This window comes from Pholcus phalangioides, unplaced genomic scaffold, assembly GCF_987345545.1.
Source record: "Pholcus phalangioides strain wild (caught in Gottingen) unplaced genomic scaffold, Ppha-v1.0 ptg000003l_1, whole genome shotgun sequence".
Taxonomy (NCBI): Eukaryota; Metazoa; Arthropoda; class Arachnida; order Araneae; family Pholcidae; genus Pholcus; species Pholcus phalangioides.
In genome coordinates this window covers 29,825,605-29,848,474 of record NW_028301596.1, presented here as the reverse complement: position 1 = coordinate 29,848,474, position 22,870 = coordinate 29,825,605, and the positions used below count along the sequence as shown (strand labels likewise).

The 22,870-nt window shown below is 37.5% G+C and overlaps 1 protein-coding gene across 1 annotated transcript in view; it reads left to right on the top strand.

The window, feature by feature from the left end:
* Chd1 (chromodomain-helicase-DNA-binding protein 1) overlaps positions 1–22,007 on the top strand; it is a 95,784-nt gene extending 73,777 nt beyond the window's left edge. The window contains exons 34-39 of the mRNA XM_089247456.1: positions 3,177–3,355; positions 3,454–3,607; positions 10,398–10,564; positions 11,599–11,772; positions 19,183–19,317; positions 20,514–22,007. Of these exons, the coding sequence (XP_089103582.1) occupies positions 3,177–3,355; positions 3,454–3,607; positions 10,398–10,564; positions 11,599–11,772; positions 19,183–19,317; positions 20,514–20,814 (1,110 nt within the window). The 3' untranslated portion in view covers positions 20,815–22,007. The remainder of the gene's footprint in view (positions 1–3,176; positions 3,356–3,453; positions 3,608–10,397; positions 10,565–11,598; positions 11,773–19,182; positions 19,318–20,513) is intronic.
* Positions 22,008–22,870: the final 863 nt, after the last annotated feature.

Below are 22,870 nucleotides of genomic sequence, written 5' to 3'. Positions count from 1 at the left end.
TTGCCACGTTTTTAAGACAAATAAACTCAATTGGTCGAATGGTCGACGCGTTTCGGCTCTTCAATGGAGAGCCGTCATCAGGACTTCGTGGTCAGAATTCACACGAATGAATCGTGGAAGAGTGATGTTTACGTCTGGTCGTCCGAAGAGTTCGCCTTTGTATTTGCTGCGTCCGAGTGGTCTTTGGATGCGAATTGGGGAGCCATCTGTTGTAAAGTGTTGAAAGTTTTGTCACGACTGAGGTTAATAAAGCCTGTCCAAGCTGACGAAATAGGTGGTGTGTTTCTTCCATCATTAACGAGGAAATTCTGGCATGTTCTGATGAAGTATCCCTCGAGAAAATTCAATTCAGAATTGTGTGTTGCTATTTTAAAAACAAACGCTTTATTAAAATCAAAATAATGTGAATGTTGCCAACAGTGTTGGGCAATAGCCGAATTATCCGTCCGTCCCTTGTCAACATGCTTTCGGTGTTCGAGAACTCGAATATTTAGATTTCTTCTAGTTTGGCCAATATATCCATTTTCACAATTCTTGCATGGGATGAAGTAGATACCAGATTCTTTGGAGGGTGAGATAGGATCTTTCAGATGGGAAAAGGTGAGTATATTTGTTGGCTGGAATATTGTATGGAAGTCAAATTTCTTGAAGATAGAAGAGATCATGAAACTTGAAGAAACGAATGGAAGAACAACGGTATTAGAAAATTGTTTTGAGTTAGCTGGGAGCAGGTTCGTGGTGCATGTCTGGGTCATTTTTCTGAGGACGATTGTCGATGATAAAAGGTGAAAAACCCTGATTAGAAGCGATGTCACGAAGGAGATTGCAGTGATTCAGCCTCCCTCCAGAATGAACTCAAAGTTTTAGTGCTCAATGAACAAAAGAAGAAAATGCCGAAAGTTTCTGATTGGGAGGATGAAAGGATTTTGCATGAGGTGGCATGGAGATAGCGAATGGCTTACGGTACACAGATGTATGAAATTCAGTGTCTGTCTTTTTAATGAGCACGTCGAGAAAAGGTAGCATATTATTTTTTTCCATTTCATAGGTGAATTCAATATGTGGGTCAATAGAATTCATAAAATTGAAGAACTCAGTGACATTAACATCAGTCTCATCAACTAAAGTGAATGTGTCATCAACATACCTGATCCAAAGTTTGAAGTGGTGGGTTTCCAAAAGTTTTGTTTCGAAAAAATCCATATATATGTCACAGAGGATAGGCGAGAGTGGGTTGCTCATGGCAAGACCTTCTGTTTGGCGGTAAAACTTTCCAAACACTGAAAAATAATTGTGCGATACACAAAGTTGGGTGAGTTGACATATTTCTTCGATTTCAATCGAGGAGAAGTGGAATTCTTGCAGACGTTGTTTCAGGAAAGTCGTGACAAAACTTTCAACACTTTACAACAGATGGCTCCCCAATTCGCATCCAAAGACCACTCGGACGCAGCAAATACAAAGGCGAACTCTTCGTACGACCAGACGTAAACATCACTCTTCCACGATTCATTCGTGTGAATTCTGACCACAAAGTCCTGATGACGGCTCTCCATTGAAGAGCCGAAACGCGTCGACCAATTGAGTTTGTCTTAAAAACGTGGCAATTTTTGTATAAATATAATTAAGTTAGGCACATTTACTAATAAATCAGTTTATAAATTCTCTTCTGATTGATTTTCGATTTCTGAAAACCTTAGCTTTTTTATTAATAGTATATTCTAATTAAGGGTCAAAATCATTTGCATTAAATTTATCTTCTGATTCATACAAATCACACATTCTTATACTATCTCTTAATCGGAAGTTCTTTTTGAGTGTTAGTGACCTAAAATTTCTGTGGAAGAAATTCTAGTACCCCTTGCAAAGGCTGATTCTGAATATACACCCCTTACTTTTGCGATGCTAAACCATGACGACTGCATAGCAGCTAGATGAAAAATCTGTGAATATATTCAAGAGTTTTAAGAGTTTTCAAGAGTTTTTATGGATTCAGTTTTTCCTCCCAGCGATCTCAAAAATTTTTTTCACAATTTGAATGGGCTTTCCAGCCTTTTGTGATTTTTCAAAAAAAGAACACATTCACAATCTTGTAGGAAGGAAGCAAATTTATGCAGCATAGAGCCAGTCTATGAATGCCGGTAGATAGCTGCCGTGCGTCTGTGCACCTGCCCATGTTTTTTTTTTACGGTGAATGGGGGAATTGTGGAAGGAGTCCTGCTGTTGGTTGGCTTGGGGCTGTCCGGCCTGCTGCGGGTGGTTTGCCGGTCTTGGATGTTGGATTTTCCACCATGGCCCACATCTCCTGAGACGAACCAGCTTATATCCCCTAGGGAGGACAGCGGGGGCCATGGTTAGTCTGGAGGCAGATAGCTGTGAAAGTACCATAATTTCTCCTATAAGTAACCAGCAGGGGAGAAGAAAATTTTATGAAACTGGAAAATTCAGTATATGGGCCCCTTATTCAGGGACTCAACTAGATGTAAAAGTACTGTAATCTCCCCAATATGTAACCGGAAGAGGGATGGGGAAGAAAATTCTCTGAAACTAGAAAATTCAGTATATGGCTCCTCATGAAGAGACTCAACTAGATACCTCATCTTATTCTTCAACAACCCTAGTTTATATCAGTATAGTAGAGTAAAATGCTGCATTTGTATTTCAAAATGTAGTAAAACTACTTTTCAAAATCATGTGATCATGACAGATGGTAGGAAAAAAAAGACAAAAGTTGGGGACGTTTTTTTCTTTCTGTAATTGTTTTTCCTCTTGGAACTAGGGAAGTGTGAATCCCATAGGATTTTTGAATGAAATTTTTATACTCCTTTTCTGAAATTCTGTGTACTTCACATACCATAACACATCAGCGGCACCTCTGAAAATTACAGACAGTTTGTTTATAATACCAATTAAGGTACAAAAATTGTTGGCTAAGTGGTGTGGATATTTGGCAGGATGGTGATCATTTGCATTTCATTTATTTTGATAATTTTAATTTACATAGATATTTTGGTTACTTAATATGCGGCAGAAAAAGTTGCTGTAGATGACTAAATTTTTTTTTTTTTTTTTTTTTAAATATTGTAGGTTTTTTTTTCAGTTTGTCTTTGGTGTTTAAATACTCTTTGTTATAATATGAAACTTGCTCAATTATTTAAAATGGTATTTTCTTTCAGTGCAAAGAAATGATGAGGCCCACTAAGAAGTATTTGATACGACTTGACTTAAAAGCTGAAGACATGACTCCCGAAGAAAAGTCGAAGCGATTCAGTCAATATTTAGTAAAAATTGGAAGGAAAATAAATGAGCTAGTCAAGGAATATAAAGAACCAGATAAAGCAAAAGAGATGAGAAGGTATAAATATATATATGTATATATGCACTCAAGTTTGTCAGAAAAAATACTTTTTGTAGTATATTATTAGTGTTACATGTATAACTTTCCCCTTTCAGTAATCTGTGGGTTTTTGTGTCCAACTTCACGGAACAAAACGCTAAAGAACTTTACAAAATTTATCGTCAAGCTTCAAAATACCATGAATCTGCAGAAAACTCTGTGGACATCAAAAAAGGCTTAAAAGCAGATATTTCCAAATCAAAAAGTGAAGTAAGTTTTTATTATCACAATTTGTTTTCACAAATTTGAATAAGGAATATTACAGTCGACGCTCATTATGACAGCCCCACATTGTAGTGACTATTCCATTATGATGACTGATAGGATGTCGCAAATGCTTTTATATAGCAACCAATGTGTTTTTATTTTTGATATAACGACTACACCCAATACAGCATTTATTTTTCGTGAGGGTTGTTAGAATGAGCATCAACTGTTTTTGTATAAGAATGGTTTAAAGACTTATTTCCAGGGCCCTTATTCCTCCCCATGCAAAAACCGTTTGTTTAAGTTTTCCTGCTTTCCTAGTTCATACTTGCAAAAATTACCCAGCATTGCCCGAGAAAAGTTGAATGCACAAAGTATGATGCAGCATATATCACTGTACATATTTCAACATCTTCATGGATTCACTCTTCAGACCACAAATACATAGTCACCCATTTTGGTGAACTGTGTTTCCCAACCTTTTTGGCCCCATCGCCCCCTTTTTCAGAAATATTTTTCTCCCATCACCCCCCAACGCAATCTAACCCATAGGATCCTATGTTATACCCGTAGCTTCTACCGTCTCCCCCCTGAACTTTCTATCGCCTCCAAGGGGACGTTAACGCCCACGTTGGGAATCACTGGGTTACAGTGACATGTTTTCCCTCCTTTTACTTTCCAGCATAGATATTTTTTTAATGACATTGGCTGATTATGAATATATAATGAATTGATGGGAATTCATTAATTATAAAAATTAATATTATATAATGAAAAATACATTAATTATATTCTTGGGGTCAGAATATAATTTTCAGTGAAGTGGGTTCCCCCACTTTCAACTGCTCCCTCATTTATCTATAAGGTTCTATCTTCACAACAGGTTTCCTTCCTTATTTATGAGAATTAAACAGCTTTTCTAAAGTTTCCATCATGAATATGAGAAAACACAATTTGACCACTTTTGAAGTTGAAAAAAATTAAAAAGTTGAAGTTAAAAAAAGTTTCCTGGCGTCTAGATCTTGGGAATATGATGGTCACGTTATAAAATTCAATTTTTCTAAAAATTATCAACTATGATATGAATGACCTTGAATCTTTAAATTTTGCCTGGAAAAGTGCTCTAACAGCCTTGAATTTAACTTTTTAAAGAGTGAACCATGGGGCATGAGCGTTAATTTGCTTGCATTTTGATGGAAGTTATTTTTTCCAGCTTTTATCTTGCATACCTGGATTTTATGAAATGGGCATTCCTTGCTTTGGGTATTTGATTTAGTTATGGTATGACATTTTAATTTTAACCTTTCTAGGCATTTTTTTAAAGTCAAAGCTATTGATATACATTTGGATTGTTAGATCTGGGTATTTATCATGGTAGATTTTTGGATATTTTCCAGTAAGTTGTCGTTTTAATTTTTCTTTTTGCTGGGAAAATCGTTGCCCCTCTCATCAGAATTATGCAGCGGTGGTCGGTTGGAGATGGTTTTCTGACTGAAAATCTGCACAGAGTAAAAACTGGTCGCATCTGCTGCTTATAGTCAATTGCCGTTGGAGTAAATCTAAAAAAAACGTTATTCTGGCAAATAACGAGTTTTTATTTATTTCTTTATTATGCCACTGTGGTGGTCGAGTGGTTATAGTGCCGGACTCGTGATGCGAGGATCCGGGTTCGAACCCCACAGTGGTGGTCGGCTGAAGTTGGTTTTCTGTGGTTCCCAACTTCAAGGCGCAAATGCGAGCCGATCTCTCCGTTAAAAAGTCTCGCCACAGAGAGCAACAGTCCTACAACGGTAAATCATTCAACCATAACACTTCACTCATAGTTAGTAAAACTGGGGGCAGATGACAGTACTACACATAACAAGCATTACACAGAAACAAACTTTACGTCAGGTTGCACTACACGTACACGCACATTCCCGCATGTACAGATTCGTTGGGGGGTTCCGCGGGGGGGGGGGGGGTGCATGTGTGGTGTAGCAGTAGTAATCGGATATGTGTACTGAAATCGTTGATATCCGATTTAGAGCGGTATTCACCGACATGGTTTAAACGGCTTATAGACGACTGTAGTCACAATTTTTGGATTAGAGATCGAGACGGATATTGATTAAATTCAGGTTTTTAACCAATCTATGATTATTCAAAAATTGTGACTACAGTTTAAACCACATGTCGGTGAATACCGCTCTAAATCGGAGCCGACTGTATCTCTAAACTCACGAGCGATCATTAGGACACACCCTTTAGGAATTGGAAATCATTGCCCTCTGAAAATTGAGATGAAGAAAAAAAAAAGGTCTTCACAGAAAACAAAAATGTGAAACATTTTTGCTTCGTGAGCAAAAAATCGTTACTAATATTTACGTCCAGTCAAGAGCGTTGAGAGAAATAGGATGTTTAGAAATCACATGACATCCGGTTCACCTCCGAACATTAGACAATAGTTTGTATAAAAAAAAAAACAAGCGTCTTCCAAAAAGAAATGCTGGTCTATAAATACGCGCGACTGACATATTTATTGCTCTCACAACTTGCAGATAATGATAATAATAATAATATAAAAAAATTAGCGACATTTTACCCCCTGGAGAATCACGAGAAAAAAAATGCTTTTATTTTTTAACACAAATGAAAAAATTTTTCGCACATTTGTCCATAACCTTGCGACGAGTTTTTTTTGTAGATGGAAGAAGAGCAAACATAAGGAGGGCTGAGCCCACCTGCTTGCTACCAGACAAGTTCCAGCAGCAGCTCCTTCAGAGAAAACAGAAAAGAAGTTGTCACTTAAACGGTTGGCAAATACGCCACGGACTTTGCCTTTTTCTTATTTTTCAGGCAAGTCAAGGTTTAAAGGTCTCTAATGGACCTCTTTTCAATTCCACCCCCTCCGAGTGTAAAGACGGTTTTTTTTCCCTCCACCGAAGTAATGCTTTTATATGTGTATATCCGAATCTATCCCCCGAGATGGACTTTTCGACTTATTATTATTGTTATTATTATTATATAGACATATTTTCATTTTTTCTCTACATATGTTCCTCGCTTCAACCTTGACGGACTAAACGGAAGCAGCAGCAGAACCTTGTGGACTTTTACAAACAGAGCGCGGAAGGATATATAAAGTGCCTACGTTTTTGATGCGCTGATGGTGTGGGTTGGAGAGAAAGTGTGTTTATTCGTGGTATTTCTTGGAAGAAGGGAGAATGGAAAAAAAGATTTGATGAGAAAATTCTCGACTTGAGAGAAATTGGTACTTTTCTCACTTCCCTCCAATGTCCACAGTGTGGTGGAGGAAAGAACTATATGCATTGTTTTTTGATTGTATTCATAGATGCTGAAGGGAAACAATCTATTTTTATCATCATACTCAAGTCTCGTTATGGTAGCAAACACTTTTCATAGTAATGTTGTTGATCGCTCTCGTGAATGAGAAGTGAAATCGGTTCCGACAGTGCTCGTCAGTGATTTTCAGAAATCGATTGTATTCGATAATATGAAATAGGAGTACATATGTTAAGTGAGATCAAATGAGTGGCGAGGGCTACGGGGGAAAAAATTATTGCTGTGTACATTTTACAGAAGCGTAGTAGATGGTCGGTGTGAATCACACATCAGCATGACATTATTCGTTCTTGATAAAAGAACAATACGAATAGGCTACAGTGGTTCTCAAACTTTTGCCACCCACTGCACCCACCGGAGAATAATCTAAAAAAATAACCGAAGCACTGAAACAAATTACTACTTAACCGTAAATGCACCTCGTACATATTCCTAAATGAAATTTCTAACGAATCGGCTCATACCGGAATGTGTGTTCTGAGTGTAAATGCGGACCCTATAGCATATTTATGTTGTCAGAAATGAACATGTTTCATGTTCTAGTGGTATTGCCTCCTGTCTTCCATATTTTGAAGTGGAAACGGTAAAATTCGCCTCAGTACTGTGAAACTTGTCCTATAATCCGAACCTGTGACTCCAACAAGTCACATACACTTGTCTGCACTCTCCTTCTCTTCGAAAGCATTGAAAGAACTCGCACCCTGATTTGAAGCCCATTGGGAAGAAATGGTTGTTCTCACAGCTCCGAGGCTTTTTAAAGACGATTACACATACACTGGTTGGAGTAACGATGGGATTTTAATTGACACGCATGGTGAGAAATTTGCATCACCTTCTCATTGGATCAAACATGCATTATGCAGTGATGGACAAACTTTTTTAGGAGCGGGCCAAAAAGCAAAAGAAAAAACTTTAATGGGCCGGACATATTCAGACATTATTCATAATTGGATTTTTTATGCTTAGATTAAGAAACCTCAGGATTCATAAGGATTTCTAAATAAAGTGGCATAATATACTGCATACTTTGAAGGTTGTTACGGTTTTATCATAAATGAGACAATGCATACGTGCTTCATTTTTTTTTTTCATATGCAAAAGTTCTTATAAATCAATTTCTATTTGAATTCTTACAACTGTGTTTTCCATTTGCAGAAAAGAAACAACCCTTTACATAATTTTTAAAATACTCTAAAATTGCAAATTTCTATACTATTATTTTGAAATGTGTGGCAGACCGGAAGACCGGCCGCTGTGGTGGTCGAGTGGTTATAGTGCCGGACTCGTGATGCGAGGATCCGGGTTCGAACCCCACTGAAGTTGGTTTTCTGTGGTTCCCAACTTCAAGACGCAAATGCGAGCCGATCTCCCGTTAAAAAGTCTCGCCACAGAGAGCAACAGTCCTACAACGGTAAATCATTCAACCATAACACTTCACTCATAGTTTGTAAAACTGGGGGCAGATGACAGCACTACACATAACAAGCATTACACAGAAACAAACTTTACGTCAGGTTGCACTACACGTACACGCACATTCCCGCATGTACCGATTCGTTGGGGGGTTCCGCGGGGGGGGGGGGTGCATGTGTGGTGTAGCAGTAGTAGGTAGGGGCTCGGGGATCCATGATGTTCTTAAGTCAGCCACCTCGTTGGGCAATTTGCCTGTTGTGGCGTTGTATTTGTATTTGTATTTGTATTTAAGTCATTTCCTGTTACGCATGCTAACTTTTCGAAGATTGGCTGAAAACTGTAGATTTGTATTGAGAATATGCATGCACATACACAGTTACAATCAGGAAAATATTTTCTAAAAACGCACCAACTAAGTGAAAAAATTATAAAGAAATATAAAACTTTATAAAAAAAATATCACAGTGCTTGCTTTCTATTTCAAATTTACATATCAAATACAATAGACTCTGGACTATCCAGCCTGATGTGGCAGAAGGGCAGGCTGTATAACAAAAAAGCTAGATAGGCTAGAGTTCTCTAATTGCTTGCTTCCTACCCCACTCGTACCATTAAAACAACCCTTTTTATACCTTCTCCTAACCAAATTATGGCCCACCTCTCTGTCTCAATGAAGAGATATAAGCAGGTAGTTGAAGAAAACCTGGGACACTTTGGAAGCTTGTATGTGTTGTGAGCCTAACATGAAGTATGTTTTTGTGTAATGCTTGTGTTTCCATCTATATTTCACTATGAGTGAAGTATAATGGCTGAATATTTGTACTGTTGTAAGCCTGTTGCTCTCTGTGGTAAGACTTAACAAGTCTTGTTAACAAACAGGGAGATCGGCTCTTATTCACACCTTGAAGTTGGAAACCACAGAAAGCAAACTTCATCTGAACAATTATTTAAATACACCTGCCAACTCTCCAAATTTAAGCCAGAGACTCCGGATATTTTCCTCTTTCTCCTGCTGTCCAGATTTATTAAAAATTTCTCCAGATTTTAACAGAAAATTTTTTCGATTTCATTTAGATCAGAATTTTTTTAGATTTTCCCTGAGCTTGTCAGGGAATTCCCTCAGGATGTCATGACATCAATGACTTCGCATGCCCAAGATTATCCATCCCTAATAGCATACAAGATGATTATATTCTGCTCAGGCGCTACGCAGGACCTGCTTAGGGAGGAAGGGGTGGAGCACTTTTTCTCAATTGATTAAAAAATACAAATTTTTTTATTGGGTCCACAGGAAAAAGTCCCTTCCCCTGGGTGAATCTCTGTATTTCTAGATTCCAACAGTTGGCACGTCTGATCAGAGTTGTAGAATAAATATTTTATACCCATGAATATTTCAAACATGCAAAGATTGCATATTTTACTGCAATAAGTTTCACATTGGCATTTCGCTACTTTGAGAACAAAAAATGTCCTGTAATCTAACATGAATAAATTTTATTCGCCCTTTAATGAAATCTTGAGAAATTTGAGGAAGTGTTTGTGATTTTCAACGAAAAAGTTGTATCCGTGTACAGTCTGTTATCTTTAAAAATATACACATATTTTGCTAATTTTACATTTAATTCTTCTTTAACTGACTTCTACTCTGCGGATTATGCATGGGAAATTACGGTATGCTTGCGGGAAATTGCAGGAAATTTTTGTAAGCAAATTACAAGACTTGGCAAATTCAAGGTTGGCAAGTCTGTTCAAATAAATTTTACTGTTCATTGATAAATGATTACACAAATTGATAGCACTTGAAACATCTTAGCAAAGTAAATTGTTCCTCACTTTATCATGGAGAATTATTATTATTCAACTTGGTCAGATAGTCGTGAGCTGGATAGTTGAAAGTCTACTGTATTTAAATTTCAAATGGAAAGCAAGCACTATGACATTTTTTCATTATGTCAGTATTAGATTCATTAGTAATGATTTTGGGGGGAAATCACTAAAAAATTAATTATTCTGGATGCTTTGTCATTTTTATTAGATGCGATCAAAAAGCAGCGCTTCTCATAAAGATAAGCCACCCAAAGCTTCTCATTCTTCAAAAAGGCCGTTAGATGAAGATTCTAGTAAAAGTGGCAAATCGCCAAAGAAGAGGTATTATGACAATTCAAGGAAGAGTGATGAGAAAGAAAGGGTACGGAAAGACAGGTACGTACATGTACACTCACCTTTCATTTGGTGAAACCAAAATATCCAAATATCCATTCTAATAAATAATAAAAATAGTTATTTTATATGTATGTGATGATTTTACATCAGCAGATTGTGATAGACTTGGTTCACCGTGTGTTTTACCGGCAAAGTTTAAAAGTCTAAAAGGCATTCAAGTGCATGAATTTCTGGTTTTAGAAACAGGTATTAATACTTTTCCGCACACAAACTCCTGTCATATATTGCCATACGGCAATTTCCAACCAGTGGAGCTGGATGGGATATGAAGGCTCCATCCATCAGTGGTTGCCCCAGGCTCGGTAGGTAAAGAACTTGCTTCTGACGTTCTATGCTTGGAATTCGAACCCATAAACCTTGATGGGTAATGTTCACCTTCATTTTTTAGTGGAAGACGAGCATCTTACCACTGCGGCACTCAGGTGCTAGGTATAAATACTGGTTTCTAATTATAAATATTATGGTTAATAGGCAACCTATTATATAAACATTATTTTGTTTATATGGTATTAGAGTGAAACTTTTCGAATATTTTGTCTCGTATTTCAAAGGAATCTGTTTTCCAAAAAGTTGGAATTAAATTCCACATTTTGAATTTTTTCCCTTCCTTAAATCAGGGGCACACAACTTCTGGCTAAATGTGGCCTCTAAAGGGGTGTCATTCAGTCTTCAAAATATGTTTCTTAAAAAAAAAAGGAATTAGTGCATGTGCAGAATGACATTGGTTTGTGGCCTTCAAACGGTAGTCATCCCTCGTATCCGTAAAGTTTGTGCATTCCTGCATAAAATGTGTTTTTTAATTTGTGTATCTCCAGATATTTAGCAAAATGTGAAAAGTTTTGTGGAAAACCTTTGCATGCTGCTCTTGTTACCATGGTATGACAAAGATCTGCTACCCTTACTGTAATTCATTAACTCATAACCATTATCATAATTGAATGAATTTTTATAGTAGTTGCTTAATGGTTTTTATTTTTATTCTTTATATTTATTTTGTATTTAATTTTTTGCAGCTTCAATGAGAATTCAAATTCAAGTAAAAATTATGGGCAGAAGAATTCATCATTTCAACAGAATAGTTACAATCGTTCATATTCCTCATCCTCCTCAAGAGACAGTCAAGGTAGTAAAGCACCATCAGATAGGTGGAGTCACAACAATCAGTCATCTGGATGGGGTAAAGAAAGGTGCGAAAATGTTTTGTCTATAATGATTGAATCTTATATATAAATGTTAGTCTGTATATATGTATGTATGTTCTTTATACAAATCTACAGTTTTAGGCCAATCGTCGCCAGATTTTGCATATATACCAAACAGGACCGGGATTGAACCATAGGCTACTTTAAAAGTTCGTCAGAGCTGGGCAAATGCCCGAAATGGGCATAAAACTATGTGGTAAGAATGGTTTTGGGGCCTCAACAATCACTTTGGAACGTTTACTTTGGTTACTGTGGTTCCCAACAATGCGTTTCAAACGTGCATATATGCCTTTACAATGGTTTGTCAAATCTTTAATGCTGCCATTATAACAGTTTATTCCTTTGGTTTGTCACTTTTCCAATCCTCCCAGTAATTGAAGAAAACCCGGGAAGCGCCAGACATTTTTCCTTGCCTATATACAGGGTGTTCTGTACGTGTAATGTAGCCTATATCTCATCATCTGCCCATCGTAGAGGTATCGTTTCAATTTACAAAATGCTTAAAAGGCGTTTTAATAATATTCGCAGCGCAAGCTGGACGCATGCCGTCACTAACAACAGAGAACAATAACTAAGGTGACAAAACTGAGAATAAAACTGTTCAATGCCATCAGATAAACTCAATGCTTACCTCAAATCATCAACACTCTGGCACGAAGTTAAAAAAATATTATTATCCACCAACATGCAAGTTTCAACTGCAAAATTACTCAGCACTGCTATCATTTTCACATCAAACATGGTCAAACTTGGCAATAGAAGAATTCCTGCAGATCCAAGCACTGGACTGACTCTGTTTGCAAATGGATTTTGCAATTGTTAAACTCAGTTCAAGAACTTACTGACAAAGTCTTCCCAAACATTCAACAAAATCACCGAAACCATGAGTGGCTTTGTGAGAAAGCGATTCTGGCATAAAAAAATGACAGTGTGAACAAGATCAACGAAAAAATCCTAAAAATTATTCCGAGAGACTCCACATCTTACAAATCGGTTGACACTGTCACAGACTTAGCTCAGATAGTTCTGTATCCTGCAGAATTTCTGAACGCTTTGGATATTCCGGGTGTGCCACCATACAACTTGACCCTCAAAGTCGGAGCACCTATAATGCTTTTAAGAAATTTGGAGACACAGAGACTCTGTGATGGCACCTGACTCTGCGTGAAGAAATTGCACAATTGTATCATTGAAGCAACGATTCCAACTGAATGTGCCAAAGGAGAAGACGTCTTCATTCCATGTATCCCAATTATCACTGAAGAAATTGTTACGATATAAATGTGAAGCCTTTATAATGGCTGGTTATGCCAAAAGCATGAAGAGTATTGTTGTTGTCCCTTTGGAAACATGGTAAGTGGAATGTCTCCCGTAAATAAAGTGCGATGATGAAGGACGTGCGTTTCCTTGTGTGATTAGTGTATTTCACTTACACGATGTATCCAGTCCACCCACCCCGTTGTTTCGCAACACATTATCAACACGAAGGCTCCTGGATAGACGTTTCATCGGTAAGTGGGAAGTAGATAAGTTAAATCAAATTTCACAAAGGATCGAAAAAAAATTCTACACGCGCGGAATTAAGCCTAACAGAGATGGAGGAATTGAAGATTCCAAAACTCAATAGGGACAATTACAACGCGTGGAGTATACGAGCGCCGCGCTGGTGCAGAAAGACTGCTGGGATGCCATAGAACCAGGATACGGACCAGAACTGAGGGAGGACGAGAGGAAAACCAATGAAAGGGCTCTCACGTTTCTGTTTTTAGTGGTCGAAGTTGACTTTTTAGACGATATCGCGGACTGTGCGAGAGCGAGGGACGCTTGGGCATCCTTGAGGGACATTCACACGAAGTTTGGATTATTACACATACTGCAGCTTCTTAGAGAGTTTTTTAATGTGTCGATGAGGCCTGACGAATGCGTAAGTGCATACTTGGGAAGATTGATGGACTTACATCGAAAGGTAGCGTCCTGTGGATATGGTTTCACTGACAGGGAAGTCGCTCTTGTGATGTTAATGGGTCTACCCAAAGAGTACGAAGGTCTGATACTGAACTTGGAGCGTGATGAGAACGAACTGTCCACAAAAATGGTAAAATCGCGTCTAATTGTGGAAGAGAAGAAGTTACTGCGTGACCATACGCAAACGAATTGCGTAGCTGTGGGCGATAGAGCTCTTAAAACTGACGATACAGGAAAAACTCGCATACAATCAGGGAGATACTCCAGAAATAAGGAGAGAAGAATTCGATGTTTTTCCTATGGTGTTTGGGGACACATAGCCAGAAACTGCCTGTCGAAGAACACGTTCCATCGGGCCGAGATAGTTTCGCAGAACGCGAATCGGACACTGACTGCCAACGCTGGTAACAAGAAGCCTAGCTGTGATTGGTATCTAGACAGTGGTGCAACGGAGCACATGTGTTCACAAAAATATAAGTTTCTCAACTTGACAACTGTGAATTCCGAAGTGGAAATAACTAATTCCGAGAAAATGGAAGTGGTTGGAAAAGGTGATGTTGTTTTGAAGCCTGTTAAATCCTGTGGTAAAGAAACATTCTATCTAGCCGACGTTCTGTACGTACCAGAGCTCGACGGTAACCTCCTTTCAGTGGGAAGAATCGAGGAGATGGGAATGACTGTTTCATTTCAAAGAGGCAAGGCCATGGTCAAGGACCCTAATGAAAGAAATAGAGTAATCCTTACTGCATATAGAAGTGGGAGACTTTATAAGGTTGAAGAAGCGAGGAATTATAAAGTGCATATCTCAAGGCATGAGGATCTTATCCACCGACGCTTAGGACATTTTCATTTGAATGCAGTGAAGAAGCTCATGAAGCAGGATGACACTGTCAACATTTGCACAGAAGCAATGGAAGATGAAAATATTTGCTCTACTTGTGTCCTTGGAAAGATGAGAAAAATTCCTTTCCCTAAAGGAGAGGAGAGACCAAACGTGCATCGAGGCCACTTCAGCTCATTCATAGTGATGTCACAGGACCTATCATGCCTACATCTAAAGGAGGGTCAAGGTATATTGTCACCTTTGTTGACGACTACTCAAGGTATGCAGTAAATTTATTGAGTTCAAAAGGACTGTTGAAAATTTCCATGGAGTTAAAATCGCTACTCTACGAAGCGACAATGGAGGGGAATACATCAGTCGTGAATTTGACGATTTTTTGAACAAGAATGGAATATCGAGGCAGCTCATGGTCCCTATAACTCCAGAGCAGAATGGGGTAGCTGAGAAGATGAATCACACCCTGTTCGACATGACCAGATGTCTTCTTCTAGACTCGAAGGTCCCAGACAACTTGTGGGCAGATGCCGTCGTTACCGCCTGTTATTTGCGGAATAAATGCCCATCTGAAGCTATCCAGGGAGATATACCTGAAGAACTATGGACCAAAAGGCCTGTCAAAACTAGTCATCTTAAAATTTTTGGTTGCAAATCGTATGCGCACATCGATAAACGCAAGTAAAGGGAAAGTTAGGAAAGCGCTCACAAGAATGCGTTTTCATTGGATACCCTGAAGGGGTCAAGGGATACAAGTTGTGGAACATAGACGAAGACATATTTTTCCCCAGTAGGAATGTGAGGTTTGATGAGACTGTTTTTCCATTCAGGAGGAGTCAAACAGATTGTCAGTTGAAAGGAAGTGATTTAATAGTCAATCTAAATGACCAAGAAGTACAAGTGACACCTCCTGGAACCCCTCTAAGGGATGCATTGCCCGACTTGAAGCATGCTGAGCAAATGGTTGGAAATTCGAAACAGCCTACACCCACTGCGAATCAACCTCCAGATGTTAGAAGAAGCAAGAGACAAAGAAGAAATACAAGTTTTTATGGGAATCCAGTGTCATACAAAGCTGTCAATGAAGCGCAGTTTAATGCTGATATTCGGATCGAGGATCCCTCCACCATCGAAGAAGCGATGGAATCATCTGATGCAGAAATGTGGAGAGCAGCTATAAAAGAAGAAGCAGAACAAGTGACTGTTCAGGAAGCTGGCAAAGTGAGTGATGCTGTCGTTGAAGAGAAACCGGTAACCAGGAAACGTGGTCGGACAACTAGATCGGCTAAGAAGACGACTGATAACGACGATAACTCTAGTCGGAAAAGGCGCGAAAGACCAGCTAATACAGCTGCCAAGGAAAGCGACCAAGACGACGACTCCGACAAGGATGGTACCGCCGACGTGGAAGCCAGTCGGAAAAATCGCGAGCGCAAGTCGACGATGACAAAAGCTAAAGATGACGAGCAAGAAGGTTCCGAACACGAGGAGGAGGACAGTGATGACGACACCGGCTCGGATTCAGATTATGAATCAAAGTTACCGAAGCGAAAGGCCGTAGGCCGGCAGACAAAAGAGGACGAAGAAATGGTATTGGAGAGAAAGAAGAGGATGAAGTTTTGCCGTCCAAGAAACACGATGATGGTCACCAAGGTAAGAAATTGAAGAACTATGAATCCGACTTCGATAACGGTGCCGAAGAAGACGAGAAGGAACAGAATGAACCAAAGGCTAGGAAGTCCAGCTGCAGGCAAGGAGGATGAAGCGCATCAACGTTATTTTTCCTTTCGTCATGCTTTGGCAAGGAGGAGTGTTACGATATAAATGTGAAGCCTTTTTAATGGCTGGTTATGCGAAAAGCATGAAGAGTATTGTTGTTCTCCCTTTGACAACATGGTAAGTGGAATGTCTCCCGTAAATAAAGTGTGGTGATGAAGGACGTGCGTTTCCTTGTGTGATTAGTGTATTTCACTTACACTATGTATCCAGTCCACCCACCCCGTTGTTTCGCAACAGAAATGTCATTCACTTTCAAGCGATTACAGTTCCCGATTCATTTAGCTTTTGCCATGGCAATAAACAAAGCGCAAGGCCAGTCGTTGGCAGTGCCGGGTATCAACCTACTTGAGCCCTGTTTTTCACACGGACTGTTTGCATGTTGGTAATCCAAAATATTTGTACATGTACACACCAGATTGAAAAACAAAATATATTGTTATCCACAAGTGATTGCCTGAAGTTTTTAATTAAACTATTTAAAAATAAAAGTAATTTTTTCTTGCTTTATGCAGAAATTTTTTTTGATTAAGAAATAATTAATAAGCTATGCTTACATACATTTTTTACGAGGCGGGAAATGTCGCCGGATATCAGCTAGTCTATAATAAAAATGAAATAATTTTGTGACCGATATAACAAAGGTATTTGGCCCCAAAGCAGAATATGCCAAAATCTTTAAAACAATTAGCTCTACCTCGGAACAATCTGGAAGTATTTTAAGAAAAAGTGCAGGAAAACACTATTATGGGGATTTTTACCGCAGAACATTTCCAGTCAGCCAAGGGTTTGTTGCAGAACAATGCAAAACATTCTGCTTTCGGATACTTGGGTAAATGGCTAGTTCCAAGAAATTTTTGTTTTTGGGAATTCGAACAGGGTTGATTCTGTTCTGCCTGTTGTGTTGAACTGCATACATAATTTATTCTCAAAGTATAACATGTGCACTGAAAGACACATTTAACTCTTTGTCCTCAAACACTATCTACATAGTGTCCCACAATCAACTAACAGTTCTCAAAATGGTGACAGACATTAAAGCCATTCCTGCGAAATATAAATGTGGGAAGTCAAAAATTTCAGCTGCGTCATTCATGTTGCAAGGAGTTGCATAGTTATTGAAATAAAATAAATTTTCTATATATGCGCCACTTTCTATTGTACACCCTGTGCCCAAAAACCAATTGGAAAGATTTTGCCCTGTTTTTCGTGATGTCAGAAAAAATCCACATTTCTAAGTGCAATATTCACAGATATATCTGAATTTCAAAAATTGGAGAAAAGTTTGGAAAGAAGAGTTATCCATTAGTTTTTTCTTTTTCTTGCCCAACTTTCCTCCAATTTTTTGAATTCAGATATCTCTGCGAATATTGCATTTTAGAAGCATGGAATTTTTTTTATCGTGGGACAAGCTGGGCCATTAGATTAGCATCTGCCCTGCTCTGAAGCAAATTGGATTTGTCTGGGAATTTCAGGAGCAGTGGTCAAAGTGTGTAAAAATGCGTGGGAGAAAAGCACACATGCAAACACTCGTTCCAATGAAGAATTATTTGTTCGAGAGTGAAAAAAAAAAAATTATCCCAGAAACCTGAAAAGGAGGACAAAGGGACAAATTTCCTAAAACCTAAAAGGATGCTTGAAATTACATCTAAAAGGAAGACGGGTGGTAACCCTAAACTTTCGCAACATAAAATGTGTTACACATGTATCACACAATCTACTATGTAGCAATTCGTTAGAAATTCTGCATAGGAATGGTAACAAGGTGTGTGCACAGTTAAGCAGTAGTAGTGGGTTTATTTTCACGCAGTCTTGAACAATTCACCTTTTATTTATTAATGTATTTTCGAATCAATACTTTTCTAGTTTTTTTTTCCATTTTTTAGAATGTTCAAACATTTTATCACTGTTGGATCTGTATTTTATAAACATTTTGATCTGCTATGAGACAATAGTTTACAACAAAATCCACTTTGAGTTTTTGTTATTTTTTATACCAAAATTTTTTTATGTACAGGGAATGTAGCTAACTCCTCAAACCCCTTGTTGCAAACTTCTGACAGATCACTGATCCTAGAGGCATACTTCCAATTAGAAAAAGTATTCAAATAGCATGTAGAACTGAGATAACTCATATTTCAAGGGTTGCATAGTTATTAAAATATAAAAATTCACTTTTTATATGGGCACCCTATGCTCAAAAACTCAATAAGAAAGGTGCTGCCCTGACTCTCCTGAGGCCAACAAAAATTCTACATTTCTAAGCACAATATTCACTGAGATATTTTAATTCTAAAAATGAAGAGAAAACAGTTTAAACTAATGGAAAATGCTTTCCTACCCCTCATTTATGGTTCCCCAATTTTTCTCTATTTTTTTTTTTTAATTCAAAGATCTCAACAAACTTGAAAACAATGAATTTCTTTCGTTGGCATCAAGAGAGACAGTGCAACAACTTTGTAATTGGGTGTTTGGGCTCACTGGGACTTGATAAAAAGTTTAATATTTTAGTTTTTTTATTTTAGTTTCCTTGTAACATGAATGGCATATCTGAATGTTAAACGTTATCTGGAAATTTTTTTTAATTGGAAGTATTCCTATGAATCAACGGCTTGCCAGTAATTTTAGTTCAAGGAGTTAGCTATACACCCTTTATATATGTTTTTCTTTAATTTAAAATACATTTTTGGGCATTTCCAGGTGAACATTTTTGGATTGTGGGTTGGATTTTAGTTTTACTGGAACCAGATAGACCAGTTAGGTCAAACTGCGCCAAAACAAATCTCCAATTAAAAATAAGGTTCTCCTTTTCTTAGGTATAATAGTGAGTACAACAAAAGGGATCATTACAGAGGATATTCCAGAGAGAAAGGTGGCTCATACGATTCCAGAAAAGGGCATAACAGGTCACCAGCAGATTATCCATACAGTCAAGATAGACATAACAACAGGTGAAAAACTCTCCCTTCAAATAGAGAAATTTTCTTTTGTATAAAATTCAGTTGTCATTCATAAACTGATAATTTTTGTGGAAACTATCAAATAATATGTTAGGGGCTGTAGCTTAGTATAAATACAACTATCGTGAGGTTGCTGGTTTTTGTTTTGTTGAGTCTTTTTGATATTGTTATGGTTTTGTTTTTTATTATGGTTTATGTGTTATTATACAAATTTGTTCTGAATAATTAATGGATCAAGTTTTCTTTATAATTATATGCCATATTTACCTGAATACAAGAATATTTTACATATAAGTCAACTATTTTGAATAGGTTAAGGGGCATGCATTTCTCCCCTCCCCCTTTCACAACAGGGTGCATACTATCATGAAAAGGTTACAGATGTGAAAAAATCTCACAAAATATATATAAGAAAGGTCATTGATTTTTTTTACAAATCAATTTTGGATTTTTCCCAGCAAGTTCCCGTATTCAATATTATTTCCAAAAGTCACGATTCCCTTATCGAGCTTCCAATCATGAAAGTCAGATAAGTGTGATTGTGCAGCAGTGGTGGCCAGTAAGCAGCAGAAACAACTGGGGGTTTTATGGCTGATCATCATTGAATAAAATCTCAACAAAATATTTCATTTTGTGAGCAAAAGAGCTATTCCGTCAAATAATGAGTTTAATTTGTGAATGTCAATAAATAGCTAGTATTGAATTGCCAAAGCAGCCATATATTGAATGTTAAATCACCAATGTTGCAAAATAAAGCTGTTAAATCATCAAATAAGTCAAGGAATTTTGTAATGGTAAGTTACTGAATTTCTCCTTGGGTATGTGATACACTGATATAAAGATGACACTCTGTACCTTTTGGGACAAAAATTGAGAAGGAAAAAAAGTTGTCTTATACAGGGCCGCAACTATATACTTTGTCCCGAGGGCAAACCAGCATTTTGGCACCCCCTTGGAATGTAGAAGCAGCAGTTGGTGAATTCAGTGTCCAGGGCACCAGAGACTTACCTGCTCCCCCATCCCAGTTTTTGCCCTGGTCTTATATTTGGGTAAATATGGTATTATCATTGAGCGGCAAAAAGACCATATAAATGGCTTGATGAATTTTATTTTTTCTAATTTAAAGAAAAAGAAACATAGGTTTATTATTAAAATGTTTATATTTTCTATCAATTTCATCTGCTAAGGTACCACCAAGCTTCTGGTCATCACAGCTCTTCCTACCACCCGTATGGTATGCATCCCGGACATTATCTGCCAGCGCCACCTCCAGCACATAGTGGCTACGGTTATGGGTCGCCTCTTGCGATGATGCATACACCACCACAGGTTTCAGTACAACAACCACCACCGCCAGGTGTGAGTAATCACAGTCCCCTTGATCCCTATGGTTCCTACCAAGGACACAGTGATTCGTGGCGGAGAAGAAACTCTGATGGGCAAAAGGGGGAACACAGTTCTAGTAGTGACTATAAAACGAAACATTGAATCTGTATTTCTAGTCCTAGACTCACCAATCTGAAAGGATGGTTGTGTCCCAAGCTTGAGCATTCTCGATTTACTTCCATTCGAAGACCCGTTTTGAATCTGTTAGCCCACAATCGTTATAAGTATGACAGAAACAAGACGACATATTACATTCATTTATGTAAGTTTAGAGTATTCGAAACCCATTTTTATTTTGCTTATAATAAGGTGCCTATTACTTATTATTTAAGTAAGTTTCACCAAAAGAAACTAAGATTAAAATTCTACATTATAAGTTCTAAAGTAGATGATTATCAAACGATACACTGTTAATTTTTTTCCCCGCAAAAGTGAATATTTATATATGATGAACTTCGACAAGCTTTTGTTACTGGTGACAGGACTATGATTACATAAATTTATTCAAGTTTTTGTATATAGATTTATCTCATCAAAATTTATGTGAAATTGAAATGATTTGATTATGCTCAATTTTTGAACTTGAAAATAATTTTGCTGATTATAAATTATAATTTATATTGAATGAGAATATCAGCAGAATTCCGATATATATTGTACCAAATTAATTTATCTTACAAATTCATGACTGAAAATCGAACGGAATGTGATCTACATTTCGCAAAGACTCATTGCGTGCTTCCCAACAGGTTTTACGATGTAAGCAACCTGCTGGCAGGGCTATATTTTCAGTGTGGTATTGATGGGGGGAGACAAGTGGTTCAAATGAATTGACATTTAATACAGAGATTGAAAAATTCAGTGTGATATCATTTTTAAGAGGTTCATAACGGGTATTGGTCATCCCTGTGAAAATATGAATGGAAATGTTAGTTTTTTTTTCTCCCGCAGAGAGAGAATGCTCTGTACAAGCCTTGAATTGTTGTAGAGTGTAATTTTGTACAAAGAAACAATATTGTACATATGTAACTCATATTTTAAAGTAATATATATATTATTATATGTATATATGTGTATGTATATATTTACTTATGTATGCAAGTGTACATAAAGAGTGGGAATTCATCTGTGATGCTTTCGTTATGGTTACTGTTCATTGTCCCCGAAAGAATTTTTACCTGCGACTGTAATGTACAAATATTGAATGAGAGTTCAATACGAAATCCTGATAAGTTGGCATTTTACAAATTGTTTGTGACGCAACAAAATAATTTAAATAAAACTACTATAAAACAGTTTTTTCTTTTTTTCATGTCTTACATCAACAGTTATAGATACCAGCTTCTGTATATAGCGTGTGTTCAAGATACTTTCACCTTATGGATTTGTTGCATATACAGGGTGCACAGGAAAGTCGTCTTGCTGCAAATTACTGGGAAACCGTTGATCTTAGAGACACACTTCTAGTGTGAAAAGTATCCAAATAACGTGTAGACTTCACATACGTCATTCATATCGCAAGGGCTGTATACTTATTAAAAAATAATAACTTTTATACTATTTGTTCAAAAACCCAGTTAGAAAGTTGTTGCCCATTTCCTGGCGCAACAACAACAAAAAAGTTTCAGATTGATAAGTGCGATATTTCGCTGAGATATTTGAATTAAAACATCTGAGAAAAGTTGGGAAACAAGCGTTGTCCGTTAGTTTTTTTTTTTTTTTTAAGCACAAACTACACTGGTAACAATTTTTATCTTTTTTTTAACATGAGGGAAATGAGTTTTTCTAGACTGATTTTGGGGTACTGAATTCAAATATGGATTTAAAATTCTTCATCATATAGTTTTTTCTGTATGCATGATGGTTATGAAAAAAATGCATTCCCCCATCGGGAAGAGGCATGATGGGATTAGAAAGCGTGGGTGGGGAGAGAAAGGCCCTTGGTGGAGAAGAGAAAAGAAGCTGGGTGTTTTTTCTTTTAGTTAGAGAGTGGCTCCTGTGGATTCGGGAGGTACTTTGAAAGGCTCGTTGTAAGTTAGGAGGACGTGTTAGTATTTTAATGTTTATTGTTAAAAATTATGATTAAATCAAATATCAAAAAAGGGACACTGCTTGTGGTTGAAGCCAATCAATAGTCGAAAATGAACCCGACATAGTG